General features: G+C 45.7%; 1 protein-coding gene and 1 pseudogene across 1 annotated transcript; one reads left to right on the top strand and one right to left on the bottom strand.

The window, feature by feature from the left end:
• Positions 1-3709: 3709 nt before the first annotated feature.
• LOC121273621 lies at positions 3710-5961 on the bottom strand (annotated as a pseudogene).
• Positions 5962-6230: 269 nt separating this feature from the next.
• LOC121273760 (oocyte zinc finger protein XlCOF6-like) lies at positions 6231-10469 on the top strand. Its single transcript, XM_041180920.1, has 2 exons — positions 6231-6364; positions 7298-10469. Exon 2 carries the CDS (start codon positions 8052-8054, stop codon positions 10257-10259), a length of 2208 nt encoding a protein of 735 aa, XP_041036854.1. The 5' UTR covers positions 6231-6364; positions 7298-8051; the 3' UTR covers positions 10260-10469.
• Positions 10470-14233: the final 3764 nt, after the last annotated feature.

The following is a 14233-nucleotide window of genomic DNA, read 5'->3' on the forward strand; positions in this document are numbered from 1 at the left end:
AAATCAGAAGCAAAGTATTTAGTGAGCTGGTTGCCTGTCAGTTGGATACTGATGAAGGTTTGGATCTTCTATTTGGGGTCATTGATGAGATTTACAAGAAAGATGTTCTAGTGGATGCCTATGAAGCATAGTTGGACTTTGATAGGTTTCGAACGAGGGTGAAAACATCTTTAGCAGATCTGGATATCACAACAAAAGACAGGATTGGAACAGCACTAATAGGTGAATGACCCCTGGAATGACCAGTGAATAATTAACAGGTGTTTCAGGTCTCACTCAAAATATCATTATGTGATGAACTGCCCAAAGTGGAAAATCAGGGTCTTTGAAATGACACATGATACAGAGAATTCTGAGGCCGAAGATGATGATGATGATTACTCTGAAGGAATTGTACTAGTCACAAGGAGCTTTGTCCCAGTGATGAGTGTGTTAGTGACAGACTCATTCAACTGTGCTGTGTTAGACAGTGGCTGCACCTCGTCAATATGTGGATTAGATTGGTGAACATGTTACCCAGAGTCACCTCGTACTGAGGATTGACACAAGGTTAAGGAGTATGAAAGTTCTGCTTGTCTTGGTTTGGTGATATCAACGCATTGAAGTCACTAAAAATAGTGGGGATTCCCTGCAAAATAACTGGAGTCAGCCTCTTTATCAGTGTTAAATGACACAATTGTGTAATTAATAAGGCTTATATTACCAAATTATACTGTATGTAAGCTTAAAGATGAACAGTCTTCAATTACCTGTCTCTTTAAGTTCCAGATACTGTAATGTAGCTTAAAGGAAAAAAAAACTGTTGTTAAGGTCAAGAAGGGGTCAGATTACCAGGTGTTCCAGGACACCCTGTTTAGATACAAGTTATAGTTCACAGTTAGAAGGGACTCCAAGCTGATTGGCTCAATTTGTTGTGGGGAAATGAGGAACACTTTTCCCATTGGCTGAGTCACAAATATTTGTTTAAGAAGTTGTTAGTTTTGTTGAACAGCTGCACCAACATGGGTTAAATGTTAAAAAGTTACCTTCAATAAGGTCCATTTGGTAACTCGAGTCCATGCTGAGTCTCTGCAGAGCAATCCAGTCAGTCCCATTCCCCCTCTATATCTCCGTATCCCTGCAAGTTTATTGCCTTCAAGTGCCCATTCAGTTTTCTTTTGAAATCATTCATCATCTGATTGCACCACCTCATAGGCAGCGAGTTCCAGGTCATTCTCACTCGCTGTGTAAAATAAACTTCTTCCTCACATCCCCTCCACATCTCTCACTTAAAACCTTCAACCTGTGTCCCCTCATCCTTGGCGGGAACAGCTTTTCTTTGCCTAGCTGATGTAAACCTGTCATAATCTTGTACACCCTATCAAATCTCCCCTCAACCTCCTTTGCTCCAAGGAGAACAGTCCCAGCCAGAACAAAGAAACAAGATATGTTCATGCCTGGAATAAAATGGGAATGTTTACAATTCCACTGGGCAGTGAAGGAATTGGAATAACTCACATTGGGTGTAGTTGAATAGAATAGATCAACCTGGTATCCAGGTAGATTCTAGTGAAATTCAGGGACTTGTAGATAAGATGAATAAGTCGATAGCTTTCTCTTGGAAATGTTTATATCATTTGCCAAAGAGAGTTCTCCTCCCCTCAAGGTGTGGACTGTAAGAATTCTGGGGGACCTCCTACTTCGAGTATTTTTGCTAATTAGTGAATATTTAATTAATAACTATGACTGGCTGTGCAATTATTTTAAATTTGATTGTTACACTTCTCGTGTTTGTATTCCTGTTGTGATTTGGCTCTGGGTGAGGATGGTTGACAGGTGACAGGATGGGAAATTGTGGTTTGGGTCTTCATTGACCAAATGTTTTATTGATCCAAAAGGTGTAAAAGGGGCCAAACTTCAGCAGAAATCTGGCAGAGCTGAGAACAGACGACTTGCTATGTCACCATTTAAGCTATGACTCGGATAAGGATAGACTTGGGTTGTTTTCGTTGGAGCAGTGTAGACTGAGGGGTGACCTGATCGAGGTGGACAAGATTATGAGGGGCATGGACAGGGTGGATAGGGAGCACCTATTCCCCTGAGTTGAAGGGTCAGTCACAGGGGGACACAAGTTCAAGGTGAGGGGCAGGAGGTTTAGGGGGGATGTGAGGAAAAACCTTTTTATCCAGAGGGTGGTGACGGTCTGCAATGCGCTGCCTGGGAGGGTGGTGAAGGCCGGTTGCCTCACATCCTTTAAAAGTACCTGGATGAGCACTTGGCACATCCTAACATTCAAGGCTTTGGGCCAAGTGCTGGTAAATGGGATTAGGTAGGTAGGTCAGGTGTTTCTTACGTGTTCGTGCAGACTCGATGGGCCAAAGGGCCTCTTCTGCATTGTGATTCTGTGAACAAGGAGATGAACAGCTCCCAGAGGACAGAGAAAACAAGAGTGCCTTGAATCCTAGACGACACCTGGGTGTCAAGGCCACCATGTTTTCACTGCTTGGCATGGGAATGCTGACTCCCTGTACTGGGGACGGAGTGTGGGAAGCCAATTGTTTGAGAGTTTGATGTGGCTTGGGCAGGTACAGATGGTTCAATGACAAGTTTTGTAATTGGTCCGTTCAAATGTTAGCTCAGCAATGATTGGGTCAAATCTGTCTCCATAGACTTTGTGATGTAAAAAAGTATCAGAAGGGATTCCCCGAGCACAGAGATTTGTAGAGGTTTTACATATTGCATTGACTGGTGCCATGGCATCTGGGGCAGACCAGGGAGCATTTATGTGGAGATGGTGCTTCTACCCAGAGTGTAATGGTAATGCTGCTGCACTTTGATACTGTGTCAGGTCTTATTTATACTGAGTAAAATCTAACCACTGGCACCAATAAGGATTATCACTGTGAATCATTTCAGAGTTTGGGAAAAGGGGATAAAGGGTTAATTGACTTCCTGAACTCCATTTTCTAACATCGCTGTGTCAAAAATAAAATCTCATCTCCCCCTCGGGCTCCTTTGTCAATTATCTTAGAGGGACTCACTTTCGGTAAAAGAGCCTGCCAACCCATCTCACCCACTTTCCCTAAAATGCAGAAATCTAATCATGAAAAGTCCAGCAAAATCAAATAATTTTACTGATAAAAGTTTATTAATGAAATTAAATATGGTTAAAAAAACAGAAAATTACTTGAGGATCAAAGACAACCAGGGTAAAAGGATGTGCACAATGTTCTGGACCCAAATGGTTTCTCTTCGGCTCCTCTGTAACCTGGAGGCAGGGGCATTGGACCCTGGGGCTCACACCACCATCAACTCTGCTTGCCCCTTCCCTACCACGATTGATATACTGAGACATACATGAGGGAGAAAGGAATGGAAGGATATGCTAATGGGGGAGATGAAGAGAGGTGGGTGGAGGCTCATGTGGAGCATAAATACTGACAATTGAGCCGACTGGCCTGGCCCTGTGCTGTAGACTCAATGGAACAGAGACAAATGTGTTTATTTTAGAGCTACCTGTAGTAGTAGGAAAAACAATATTTACTATACAGGATAAAATAAATGTACTTCATCAGCTTTTGTGGGTCATTTCAGTGGAAATGTGCACTCCCAGGCTCAAAGAGCATCAGCCACTGGAAGCAAAGTCATGAGACCAACCAGTCCAGCAGAAAGAAACCCTCCGACCCTCCCACTTCACCAAGTGTCAGAATGAACATGGTTCAGTCCTGGATGTGATTAACAGCAGCAATAACAGCAGAATCCAACTCCTGCAATCACCTGTGAACTCGCTGGTGTTTCTGAAGGTTGGATAACAGAGTGAATCCTTTCCCACATACGGAGCAGGTGAATGGCCTTCTCCCGGCGTGAACTCTCTGGTGTCTCCGCAGGTTGGATGAATCACTGAATCCCTTCCCACACTCAGAGCAGTTGAATGGCCTCTCACCAGTGTGAACTCGCTGGTGTGTCTGCAGATTGAATAACTGAGTGAATCCTTTCCCACACACCGGGCAGATAAACGGCTTCTCCCCAGTGTGAACTCGTTGGTGTGCCTGCAGGTTGGATAACAGAATGAATCCTTTCCCACACACAGAGCAAGCGAACGGCCTCTCCCCAGTGTGAACTCGCTGGTGTCTCAGCAAGTAGCTTGACATACTGAATCGAATCCCTTCCCACACTCCGAGCAGATGAATGGCCTCTCCACAGTGTGAACTCGCTGGTGTGTCCGCAGTGTGGATGAATCACTGAATCCCTTCTCACACTCAGAGCAGGTGAAAGGCCTCTCCCCAGTGTGAATTCGCTGGTGTGTCTGCAGTTGGGATGACTGACTCAATCCCTTCCCACACTTGGAGCAGGTGAACAGCCTCTCCCCAGCATGAACTCGCTGGTGTCTCAGCAGGGCAGATGAATGACTGAATCCTTTCCCACAGTCAGAGCAGCTGAATGGCCTCTCCCAGTATGAACTCCTTGGTGTCTTTGCAGGGCAAATAAATGACTGAATCGCTTCCCACACACGGAGCAGTTGAACGGCCTCTCCCCGATGTGACTGCGTCGATGAATCTCCAGCTCAGATGGCGCTTTCAATCCCTTCCCACATTCCCCACATTTCCATGGTTTCTCCATGGTGCGGGTGTGCTTGGGACTATACAGTTTCGAGGGTCAGTTGAAACTTCGTCCACACTGAACATGCATACGGTCTCTCCACACTGTGAGTAGTACAAACAGGTGGTGCAACTGGTTAAAGCTGTTTCCACAGTCAGTGCACTGGAACACTCTCACTAGGGTGTGTGTGTCTCTGTGCTTTTCCAGTCACACCGATGTTTGAAACTATTGAAGCAGACAGAGCAGACAAACATTTCTCCTCCTGGGTTCAACGGCAGGTGATATTCAGATTTCAGAGAAATGAGTTGCTTAATCAGATCTTGATGTGATGTTTGCTTTGAGATTTCTGTCTGCAAATCCTCTCTTCTAATATCCTATAAAAGTTTACAAAAGTCATTAAGGTCAGCACAGGATAGAAATTCAGAACAGACAATTCTAGTTTCTATGGAACATTCTTTCCTCTCTCATTCCCAAAAAGCTGAAAATCTCTGTCCTACAAACTCTCCATCCATTCTCACTCTGCTGTACCTCATATACACCCTCCCTATTCTCCTGAAGGTGCCAATTCATGTTCATCGATAGATCCAAGCTCACTGCTTCTTGTCCCAGATACAGAGGCATTTGGCAACTCATTATGTAGGAGGGTAGAGGAAGCAGAGATGATCGATAGTTTCAAATTGAAATTGGACTGGATGAATGAAATTCATTTGAAGGATTGATTTGACCAAGAACTCGCTTCCTCAAGGGATGCAGAGATGATCAATGATTTTGAAATGAAGATGAATGAACACTTGAAGGAAATAAACTTGCAGGGGAAAAGGGATATTGAGGGGGAATGGGACTGACTGGATTGCTCTACAGAGAATCAGCATGGACTCGAGTTGCTGAATGGTCTCCTTCTGTGCCATAATAACTCTGTGACTGGAAATATATAAGGCAGCTACAGTACTATATTACAAGACTGGAAATAATAATAAATGCATTTTATTACAGAACCATAAATAATTTATATTAAATATGTACCATATAACAAAACTAGAAATATCTCTGTCCTATATTAATTTACTGTCCCTCTAAATGTCAGCCATCTCCTGGGGAAGCCACCCTTTCAATTGTGAACATTAGGAAAAAGACCATCCTTTTAGCCAGACAAATAAATGTGTCAAGCTGAGGGAGCAAAGGATGTCAATGTCTTTAAGAGCGAGAGAGAGAGACCTGGGCCAACCTTGCCAGAGTCTGCACCCTCCCTGGATTCACTTCCTTTCCCTTCAGTTCCTGCAAGTCAACAATTTGCCCCCAGAATGAGAAAAGAAATGGAAAGGGGGAAACATTGATTTCCTCACAGATGTTGCCCAGAGGAGGAAGTTTCAGTCTGAAGCTCATTGTCCAACTTCCGCGTTGTGACGTCCACAATGGAACCCTGCCTGAATCAGCCAATAGGAATCACTCTGCTCCGCGGTGACGTCCTCGGGTTCCAGTCTGCAGGCCAGGCGCGCGGCACGGGAGCCCCGCCCCCACCCATTTTTCCCCCTTCTCGAGCCAAGGTTTCCAGGCAACCGGCTGACGGCTCCGGCCAGAGCGAAAGCCGCTCGTAGAACTTGGGGGAGGAGAAGCTGCGCATGTGCGGCGGAGAGCCCGCCTCTTCCCGTCATGCTGAGAAACTGACCAATGGGAAGAGTTGGAGGACCGGAAGGACTATGGTCCTCCAGCCAATCCGTGCGCGGACTTTGTGTGAATGAAGAGTGAGCTTCAGACAGACTAAAACTTCTTCCTGTGTCCAACAGCTGTGAGTAAAACACTTTCTTTTCTCCCTCTTTCCATTTCTTTTCTCATTCTGGGGCAAATTGTTGACTTGCAGGAACTGAAGGGAAAGGAAGTGAATCCAGGGAGGGTGCAGACTCTGGAAAGGTTGGCCCAGGTCTCTCTCTCTCTCTCAAAGACATTGACACCCTTTGCTCCCGCAATTGAAGGGGTGGTTTCCCCAGGAGATGGCTGACATTTAAGGTGGCTGTAAATTAATATAGGACAGAGATAAGTCTAGTGTTGTTAGATGGTACTTTTAAGATATAATATTTATGGTTCTGTAATAAAGTACATTTATTATTTTTTCTAACTGTGCAATATAGTACTGTAGCTATGTTGTTTATTTAATGTCACAAAGTCATTACAGCACAGGAGGAGTCCATTCGGCAACTTCAATCCATCTCGATTCTCCATCAATGAATTCAGTCAGTCCCATTCCCCCTCTATATCCCCATCCCCCTGCAAATACATTTCCGTCAAGTGTCCATGAAATTTCATTCTGAAATCAGAGATCATCTCCAGTTCCACGGTCCTCAGAATCCCGGTCATGATCACACTCCTAATTGCAGTTTTTTCTTGCATCCACCCATAACTCTAATCATGCAATACATATTACATTATATTACACATGTTTGTATTCCAGTAATATGTCCATGTATATGGCTCGCAGCTCTGTGTGCTGGACTGACAGTGCTGAACATGGATCTGTCGATTAAGATGAATTTGCACCTTCAGGAGAATGGGGAGGATGTATATTAGGCACCGCAGAGTGAGAATGGAGGGAGAGTGGGTAGGACGGAGATTTACAGATTTTGGGTAACAGGAGAGGAAAGAATGTTTCATCGTAACTAGAATTGTCTGTTATGAATTTCTGTCTTGTACTGACAGTGATGACTTTTGTAAACTCCTTTTACAGGATATTAGAAGAGGAGGATTTGTAGACTGAAATCTGAAACCAAAAATCACATCAGGATCTCACAGAGTCATTCAATTCATCAGGACCTGAATATAATTGACCTTTGAATGGGGAAGGGGAAACGTTTGTCTGTTCTGTTTGTGGGTAAAGATTCTAAACATCAGTGTGACTGGAGAAGCACGGAGACACACACAGCTAATTGAGAGTATTCCAGTGACTGTGGAAAGAGCTTTAACTAGTTACACAAACTGAAAAAACATTACCATTCTCAGTGGGGAGTGACTGTTTACATATCGTGTGCATGTATGAGGCTTCAACTGATTGTCAAACACGAAGAGACACAAAGACACCCACACCAAGGAGAAACCATGGAAATGTGGGGACTGTGGGAAGGGATTCCGGAACCCGTCTGTACTAGAAATTCTCAAACCCAAAATTAACATTAGCATCGACAGAATCACTCGATTCAGCTGGACCTGAATATCATTGGCCTTTGAATCTGAAGGAGAAATATTTGTCTGTTCTGTCTGCTTCAAAATATTTCAAACATCAACGTGACTGGAAAAGCACCGAGACACACACACCCGAGTGAGAGTGTTTCCAGTGCACTGATTGTGGAAAGAGCTTTAACCAGTTACACAGACTGAGAAAACATCACACCGTTCACAAAGGGGAGACACCACACATGTGTTCTAAGTGTGGACGAGGCACCAACTGATTATCGGACGTGGAGGTACACAAGGGCACATGCACCATGGAGAAACTGTGGAAATGTAGGGACTGTGGGAAGGGATTCCAAACCCCAACTGCGCTGGAAACTCATCGACGCATTCACACTGGGGAGAGGCCATTCATCTGCACTGTGTGTGGGAAGGGATTCACTCATTCCTCACACCTAGTGGCACACCAGATCGCTCACACCAGGGAGAGGCCGCTCACCTGCTCTGTGTGTGGGAAAGGATTCAGTAAGCCATTGCATCTAGTGGCACACCAGGCCACTCACAGCAGGGAGAAGTCCTTCACCTGCTCTGAGTGTGGGAAAGGATTTACTCAGTCATCCCACCTAGTGGCACACCAGGTAGTTCACACCGGAGAGAAGCTGTTCTCCTGCTCTGAGTGTGGAAAGGGATTCACTCAGTCATCCCACCTAGTGTCACACCAAGTCGCTCACACCAGGGAGAGGTCGTTCACCTGCTCTGTGTGTGGGAAAGGATTCACTCAGTCATCCCACCTAGTGGCACACCAGGCAGTTCACACAGAGGAGAAGCCATTCATCTGCTCTGAGTGTGGTAGGGGATTCGCTCAGTCTGTGCACCTAGTAGCACACCAGGTCATTCACACAGAGGAGAGACCGTTCACCTGCTCTGAGTGTGGTAGGGGATTCACTCAGTCTGTGCACCTAGTGGCACACCAGGTAGTTCACACCAGGGAGAGGCCATTCACCTGCTCTGTGTGTGGGAAAGGATTCACCCAGTCGTCCCACCTAGTGGCACACCAGGTAGTTCACACCAGTGAGAGGCCGTTCACCTGCTCTGTGTGTGGGAAGGGATTCACTCAGTCATCCCACCTAGTGGCACACCAGGTAGTTCACACAGAGGAGAGGCCGTTTACTTGCTCTGAGTGTGGGAGGGGATTCACTCATTCATCCCATCTAGTGGCACACCAGGTAGTTCACTCTGAGGAGAGGCCGTTCACCTGCTCTGTGTGTGGGAAAGGATTCACTCAATCTGTGCACCTTGTGGCACACCAGGTAGTTCACACCAGAGAGAGGCCGTTCACCTGCTCTGAGTGTGGGAAGGGATTCACTCAGTCAGCCCACCTAGTGGCACACCAGGTAGTTCACACTGAGGAGAAGCCATTCACCTGCTCTGTGTGTGGGAAAGGATTCACCCATTCATCGCAACTAGTGGCACACCAGATAGTTCACACCAGGGAAAGGCCATTCACCTGCACTGAGTGTGGGAAAGGATTCACTCATCCCTCGCACCTAGTAGCACACCAGGTAGTTCACACCAAGGAGAGGCCGTTCACCTGCTCTGAGTGTGGGAAGGGATTCACTCAGTCATCCCACCTAGTGGCACACCAGATAGTTCACACCAAGGAGAGGCTGTTCACCTGCTCTGTGTGTGGAAAGGGATTCACTCAGTCATCCCACCTTGTGGCACACCAGGTATCTCACAGCCGGGAGATGCCATTCACCTGCTCTGTGTGTGGAAAGGGATTCACTCAGTCATCCCACCTTGTGGCACACCAGGTAGTTCATACCAGGGAGAAGTCCTTCACCTGCTCTGAGTGTGGGAAGGGATTCACTCAGTCATCCCATCTAGTAGCACACCAGGTGGTTCACACCGAAGAGAGACCATTCAGCTGCTCTGAGTGTGGGAAGGGATTCACTCAGTCATCCCATCTAGTAGCACACCAGGTAGTTCACACCGAGGAGAGGCCATTCAGCTGCTCTGAGTGTGGGAAGGGATTCACTCAGTCTGCGCATCTAATGACACACCAGGTAGTTCACACCAGGGAGAGGCCATTCACCTGCACTGAATGTGGTAGGGGATTCACTCAGCATGTGCACCTAGTGGCACACCAGGTAGTTCACACCAGGGAGAGGCCATTCACCTGCTCCGAGTGTGGGAAGGGATTCGCTCTGTCATCCCACCTAGTGGCACACCAGGCAGTTCACACCAGGGAGAGGCCATTCATCTGCTCTGTGTGTGGGAAAGGATTCACTCAGTTATCCCACCTGCTGACACACCAACAAGTTCACATTGGAAAAGATCATTCACCCGCTCTCGATGTTGCAAGAATTCACTCGGTCATCCCATCTGCAGACACACCAGCGAGTTCACACTGGAGAGAGGCCCTTCATTTTCTCCGTGTGTGGGAGGGTATTCGCTCTTTCATCCTACCTGCTGACACATCAACAGATTCACACCGGGGAGAGGCTGTTCACCAGCTCTGAGTGTGAAAAGGGATTCACTCGGTTTACCAGCCTGCTCGGGCTATGGGTGTTAATTGTGTCAATTGAGGTAAAATATATACAGGTGGAGGGCACTTATTGGATGGTTACTTGAGCACATAAAGAGAGGCAACTACTGCCTCACAGCGGGGTGCAGTCAGGAGGCTTATACCTGTAATGTTTCACTCTGTGAATAAATCCATCCAAAGTAAAGACTGGCTCCAGTTTCTTGCTTCACCATCAGGCTGTCAGGATTATAACATGGTAACAGAGAATACTTGTCTAATAGTGGAGGGTGGAAACTAAAGGAAAATAACATTTCAGACAGAAGCTGACAATTCGAGTAGCTTTTGTGAGAAATGGCAGAAAACAAGTGGAAATTGTCGGGGAATTGCTCTGAAGAAGGGCCATACGGACTCGAAATGTTAACTCTGTTTCTCTCTCCACAGATGCTGCTAGACTTGCTGAGTTTTTCCAGCCGTTTCTGTTTTTGTGTCAGATTTCCAGCATCTGCAGTAATTTGCTTTTATATTATGGAAATTGTCAGGGTCTGATTACCCGCCGATGTTCTCGGAGTCTGAGCCACACGACCAGTGGAAGAATGAAGTGGAGATGTAGACACGGGTTATGTCCCTACCAAGGAGGAAACAAGGTCTGGTGTTGGCATTGTCACTTCCCAACAAAAGTAAAATCAGAAGCAAAGTATTTAGTGAGCTGGATGCCCATCAGTTAAATACTGATGAAGGTTTGGATCTTCTATTCGGGTTCATTGATGAGATTTATGAGAAAGATGATCTATTGGATCCCTATGAAGCATAGCTGGACTTTGACAGATTTCGAATGAGGGTGAAAGCATCTTTAGCAGATCTGGATATCACAACAAAAGACAGGATTGGAACAGCACTAATAGGTGAATGAACCCCAGGAATGGCCAGAGAACAATTAACAGGTGTTTCAGGTCTGACTCAAAATATCATTATGTGATGAACTGCCCAAAGTGGAAAATCAGGCTCTTCAAAGTGACACATGATACAGAGAATTCTGAGGCTGAAGATGATGATGATAATCACTCTGAAGGAATTGTACTAGTCACAAGGAGCTTTGGTCCAGTGATGAGTGTGTTAGACAGTGGCTGCACTTCGACAGTATGTGGGTCAGATTGGTGAAAATGTTATCCAGATTCACCTCAGTGAGGATCGACACAGGGTTAAGGAGTATGAAAGTTCTACTTGTTTAGGTTTGGTGATGTGAACACTTTCAAGTCACTAAAAAGAGTTGTTATTTCATGCAAAATAGCTGGAGTCAGCCACTTTATCAGGACTGGTGTAGACTCTAGTGAGATACCTTTACTGTTCAGTAAACCTTCCATGAAAAAGGCACCAATGCAACTGGACATGGAGCAAGATAAGGCAATTGATTTTGGAAAGTCAGTGGATCTGCAGTTGACTCAGTCAGGACATTATTGTGTCCCCTTAACAATACTTGATGTTTCTAATCAGAGTGTTTGAGAAGGATTAATGGCATCAGGAGATAAGAATCAGAGAAAAAACACAAATTGTCTTTCAGCTACACACAGACAATTTGCTCATCCTTCTTGTCAAAGATTTAAAATCCAGCTTCATGTCCTGGACAGAGAGACCTGAAATTCTTTATGCAGGCTGTATATCTCCACACACACACACACACATATATATATATATATACATGTACGTATAACTGGACTCAAAATTAGTGATATACAGTACTGTATTTCTCAAAGATACAGTGGGAGGGGGATGTGAGGAAGAACTTTATTTAGGCACAGAGTGGTCATGATCTGTAACTCACTGCCAACAAGGGTGGTGGAAAGGGAAATGTGATTTCAAAATGAAATTGGATAGGCACTTGAAGGAAATCAACTTGCAGGGTTATGGGGATACAGAGGGGCAATGGGATTGACTAATTGCTCCACAGGAAGTCAGTGCACACTCCGGTCGCCGAACAGACTCCTTCTGTGCCGTAATGATGCTATGACTTTACGGAAGCCAACTTGCTGCACACCAGCCCACCCCGCAGCCAGAACACACTGCGGGCGGGTTCAGTGAGGCAGGGTGAGATTTCCAGGACTTCTGCCCCTCGCTGGGGAGGGAGTCCCGCCTTCAGGAACCACTAGCCAATTGGATTGGCAGCAGTTCCAGCATTCCAAGCCATGCCATGAGGGCATTATGGCACTTCCAGGACTGCAACTGGTTCCAAGAAGGTGCAATGAATCCTGGAGCAAGATATGTCCGGGGTATTAGGCCGGGTGGGTTTGGGCAGCTTTGGGAGTGGGGCGGGGGGAGGTGGTGGTTTTTGGTGAACAGGTAGGAAGGAAGGTGGATGCTATCTTAACAGGGGGCTCCATGGAGAGCTGGCATGGACTCAATGAGATGAATGGCCTCCTCTCTCCTAAGGTCACAATGGTCAAAATAAAATAATTTCAGCTGCACCAGTCTCTCCAGCTAACTGAAGTCCTTCAACACTGGTGCCATTCTCGTGAATCTGCCCTGCACCCTCTCTAAGAACTTCACATCTTTCCTAAAGTGTGGGGCCCAGATATAGGGTTCCATTCTGGAGGGATATAATTGAAAAACAGGGAGGTTATATTCAACTTGTTTTGAACCATGGTTAGACTACACTGGGAGTACTGTCAACATTTCTGATCTCCATTTAGAAAAAGGAAATAGAGGCACTGGAGAAGGGGCAACAAAGATTCATAAGAATAATCCCTGAACTGAGAGTATTTAACCCTCAGGAAAGGCTGGGGCTGCTTTTCTCTAGAAAAGAGAAGACTGAAGGGTAACCTGATGGAAGTCTTTAAGATGATGAAGGGGTTCAATAATCCAGTAGGGATTTCATGACAAACTTCTTTACCCAGCGAGTGGTGAGAATGTGGAACTCGCTACCAAGAGTGGTTGAGGTGAATAGCATGAATACATTTAAGGGGAATCTCGATACATACATGAGGGAGAAAGGAAGGGAAGGATATGCTGATGGGGGGGAAGATGAAGAGGGGTGGGTGGAGGCTCCTGTGGAGCATAAATACTGACAGACCAATTGAGACACATGGCTTGGCCCTGTGCTGTAGACACAGTGGAAGAAGACAAATGTATTTATTTTAGATCTACCTTTTGTGGTCGGAAAAACACTATTTACTGTCCAGGATAAAATAAATGTACTTCATCAGCTTTTGTGAATTATTTCAGTGGAAATCTGCTCTGCGACATGCAAAGAGCAGGTTGGATGGATCACTGATTGTTTCCCACAAACCGAACAGGTGAACAGCTTCTTCACAGTGTGATCTCACTGGTCTAAAAGCAGGTGCGAGTGAAGCTGAGTGAATCCATTCCCACTCACAGTTCAGGTGAATGGCGTGTCCCTGGTGTGAATGCATTGATGAGTTTCCGGTGCAGATGTGAGGGGGCAGCGTGGGGTGCAGAGGGGAGATGGAATTCTGTTGCACGGTCCCCACACTTCCACAGTTTATCCCTGGTGCGGGTGCCCTTGTGTGTCTTCAAGTTCAACAATCTTCTCAAGCCTCATATACATGGTCTCTTCCTGCTGGAAATGGTCTTTTCAGGCTGTGTAACTGGTTAAAGCTCTTTCCACAGTCACTGCAGTGGAACACTCTCACATGGTTGTGTTTGTCTCGATGCTCTTTCAGTCACAATGATGTTTGAAGTATTTTCGAACAGACAAACATTTCTCCTCCCATATTCAATCGCTGATGACCATCAGACCCTGGTGAATCAAATGGCTCTGTCAAATCGTTACCTGATGCTTGGTTTGATTTTCCCATCTGCAAATCCTCCCTCTCCATTGCACTTTAAAAGGTGTTTACAAAAGCCATCATAGTAAATACACAATAGAAATTTGAAACTGATATTCTAGTTGATAAAAAAATCCTTTTCCCTCTTAAACTTGAAATCTCTGTCCCCCACATACTCGATTCTCCCTAT

This window comes from Carcharodon carcharias, assembly GCF_017639515.1.
Source record: "Carcharodon carcharias isolate sCarCar2 chromosome 27 unlocalized genomic scaffold, sCarCar2.pri SUPER_27_unloc_1, whole genome shotgun sequence".
Taxonomy (NCBI): domain Eukaryota; kingdom Metazoa; phylum Chordata; class Chondrichthyes; order Lamniformes; family Lamnidae; genus Carcharodon; species Carcharodon carcharias.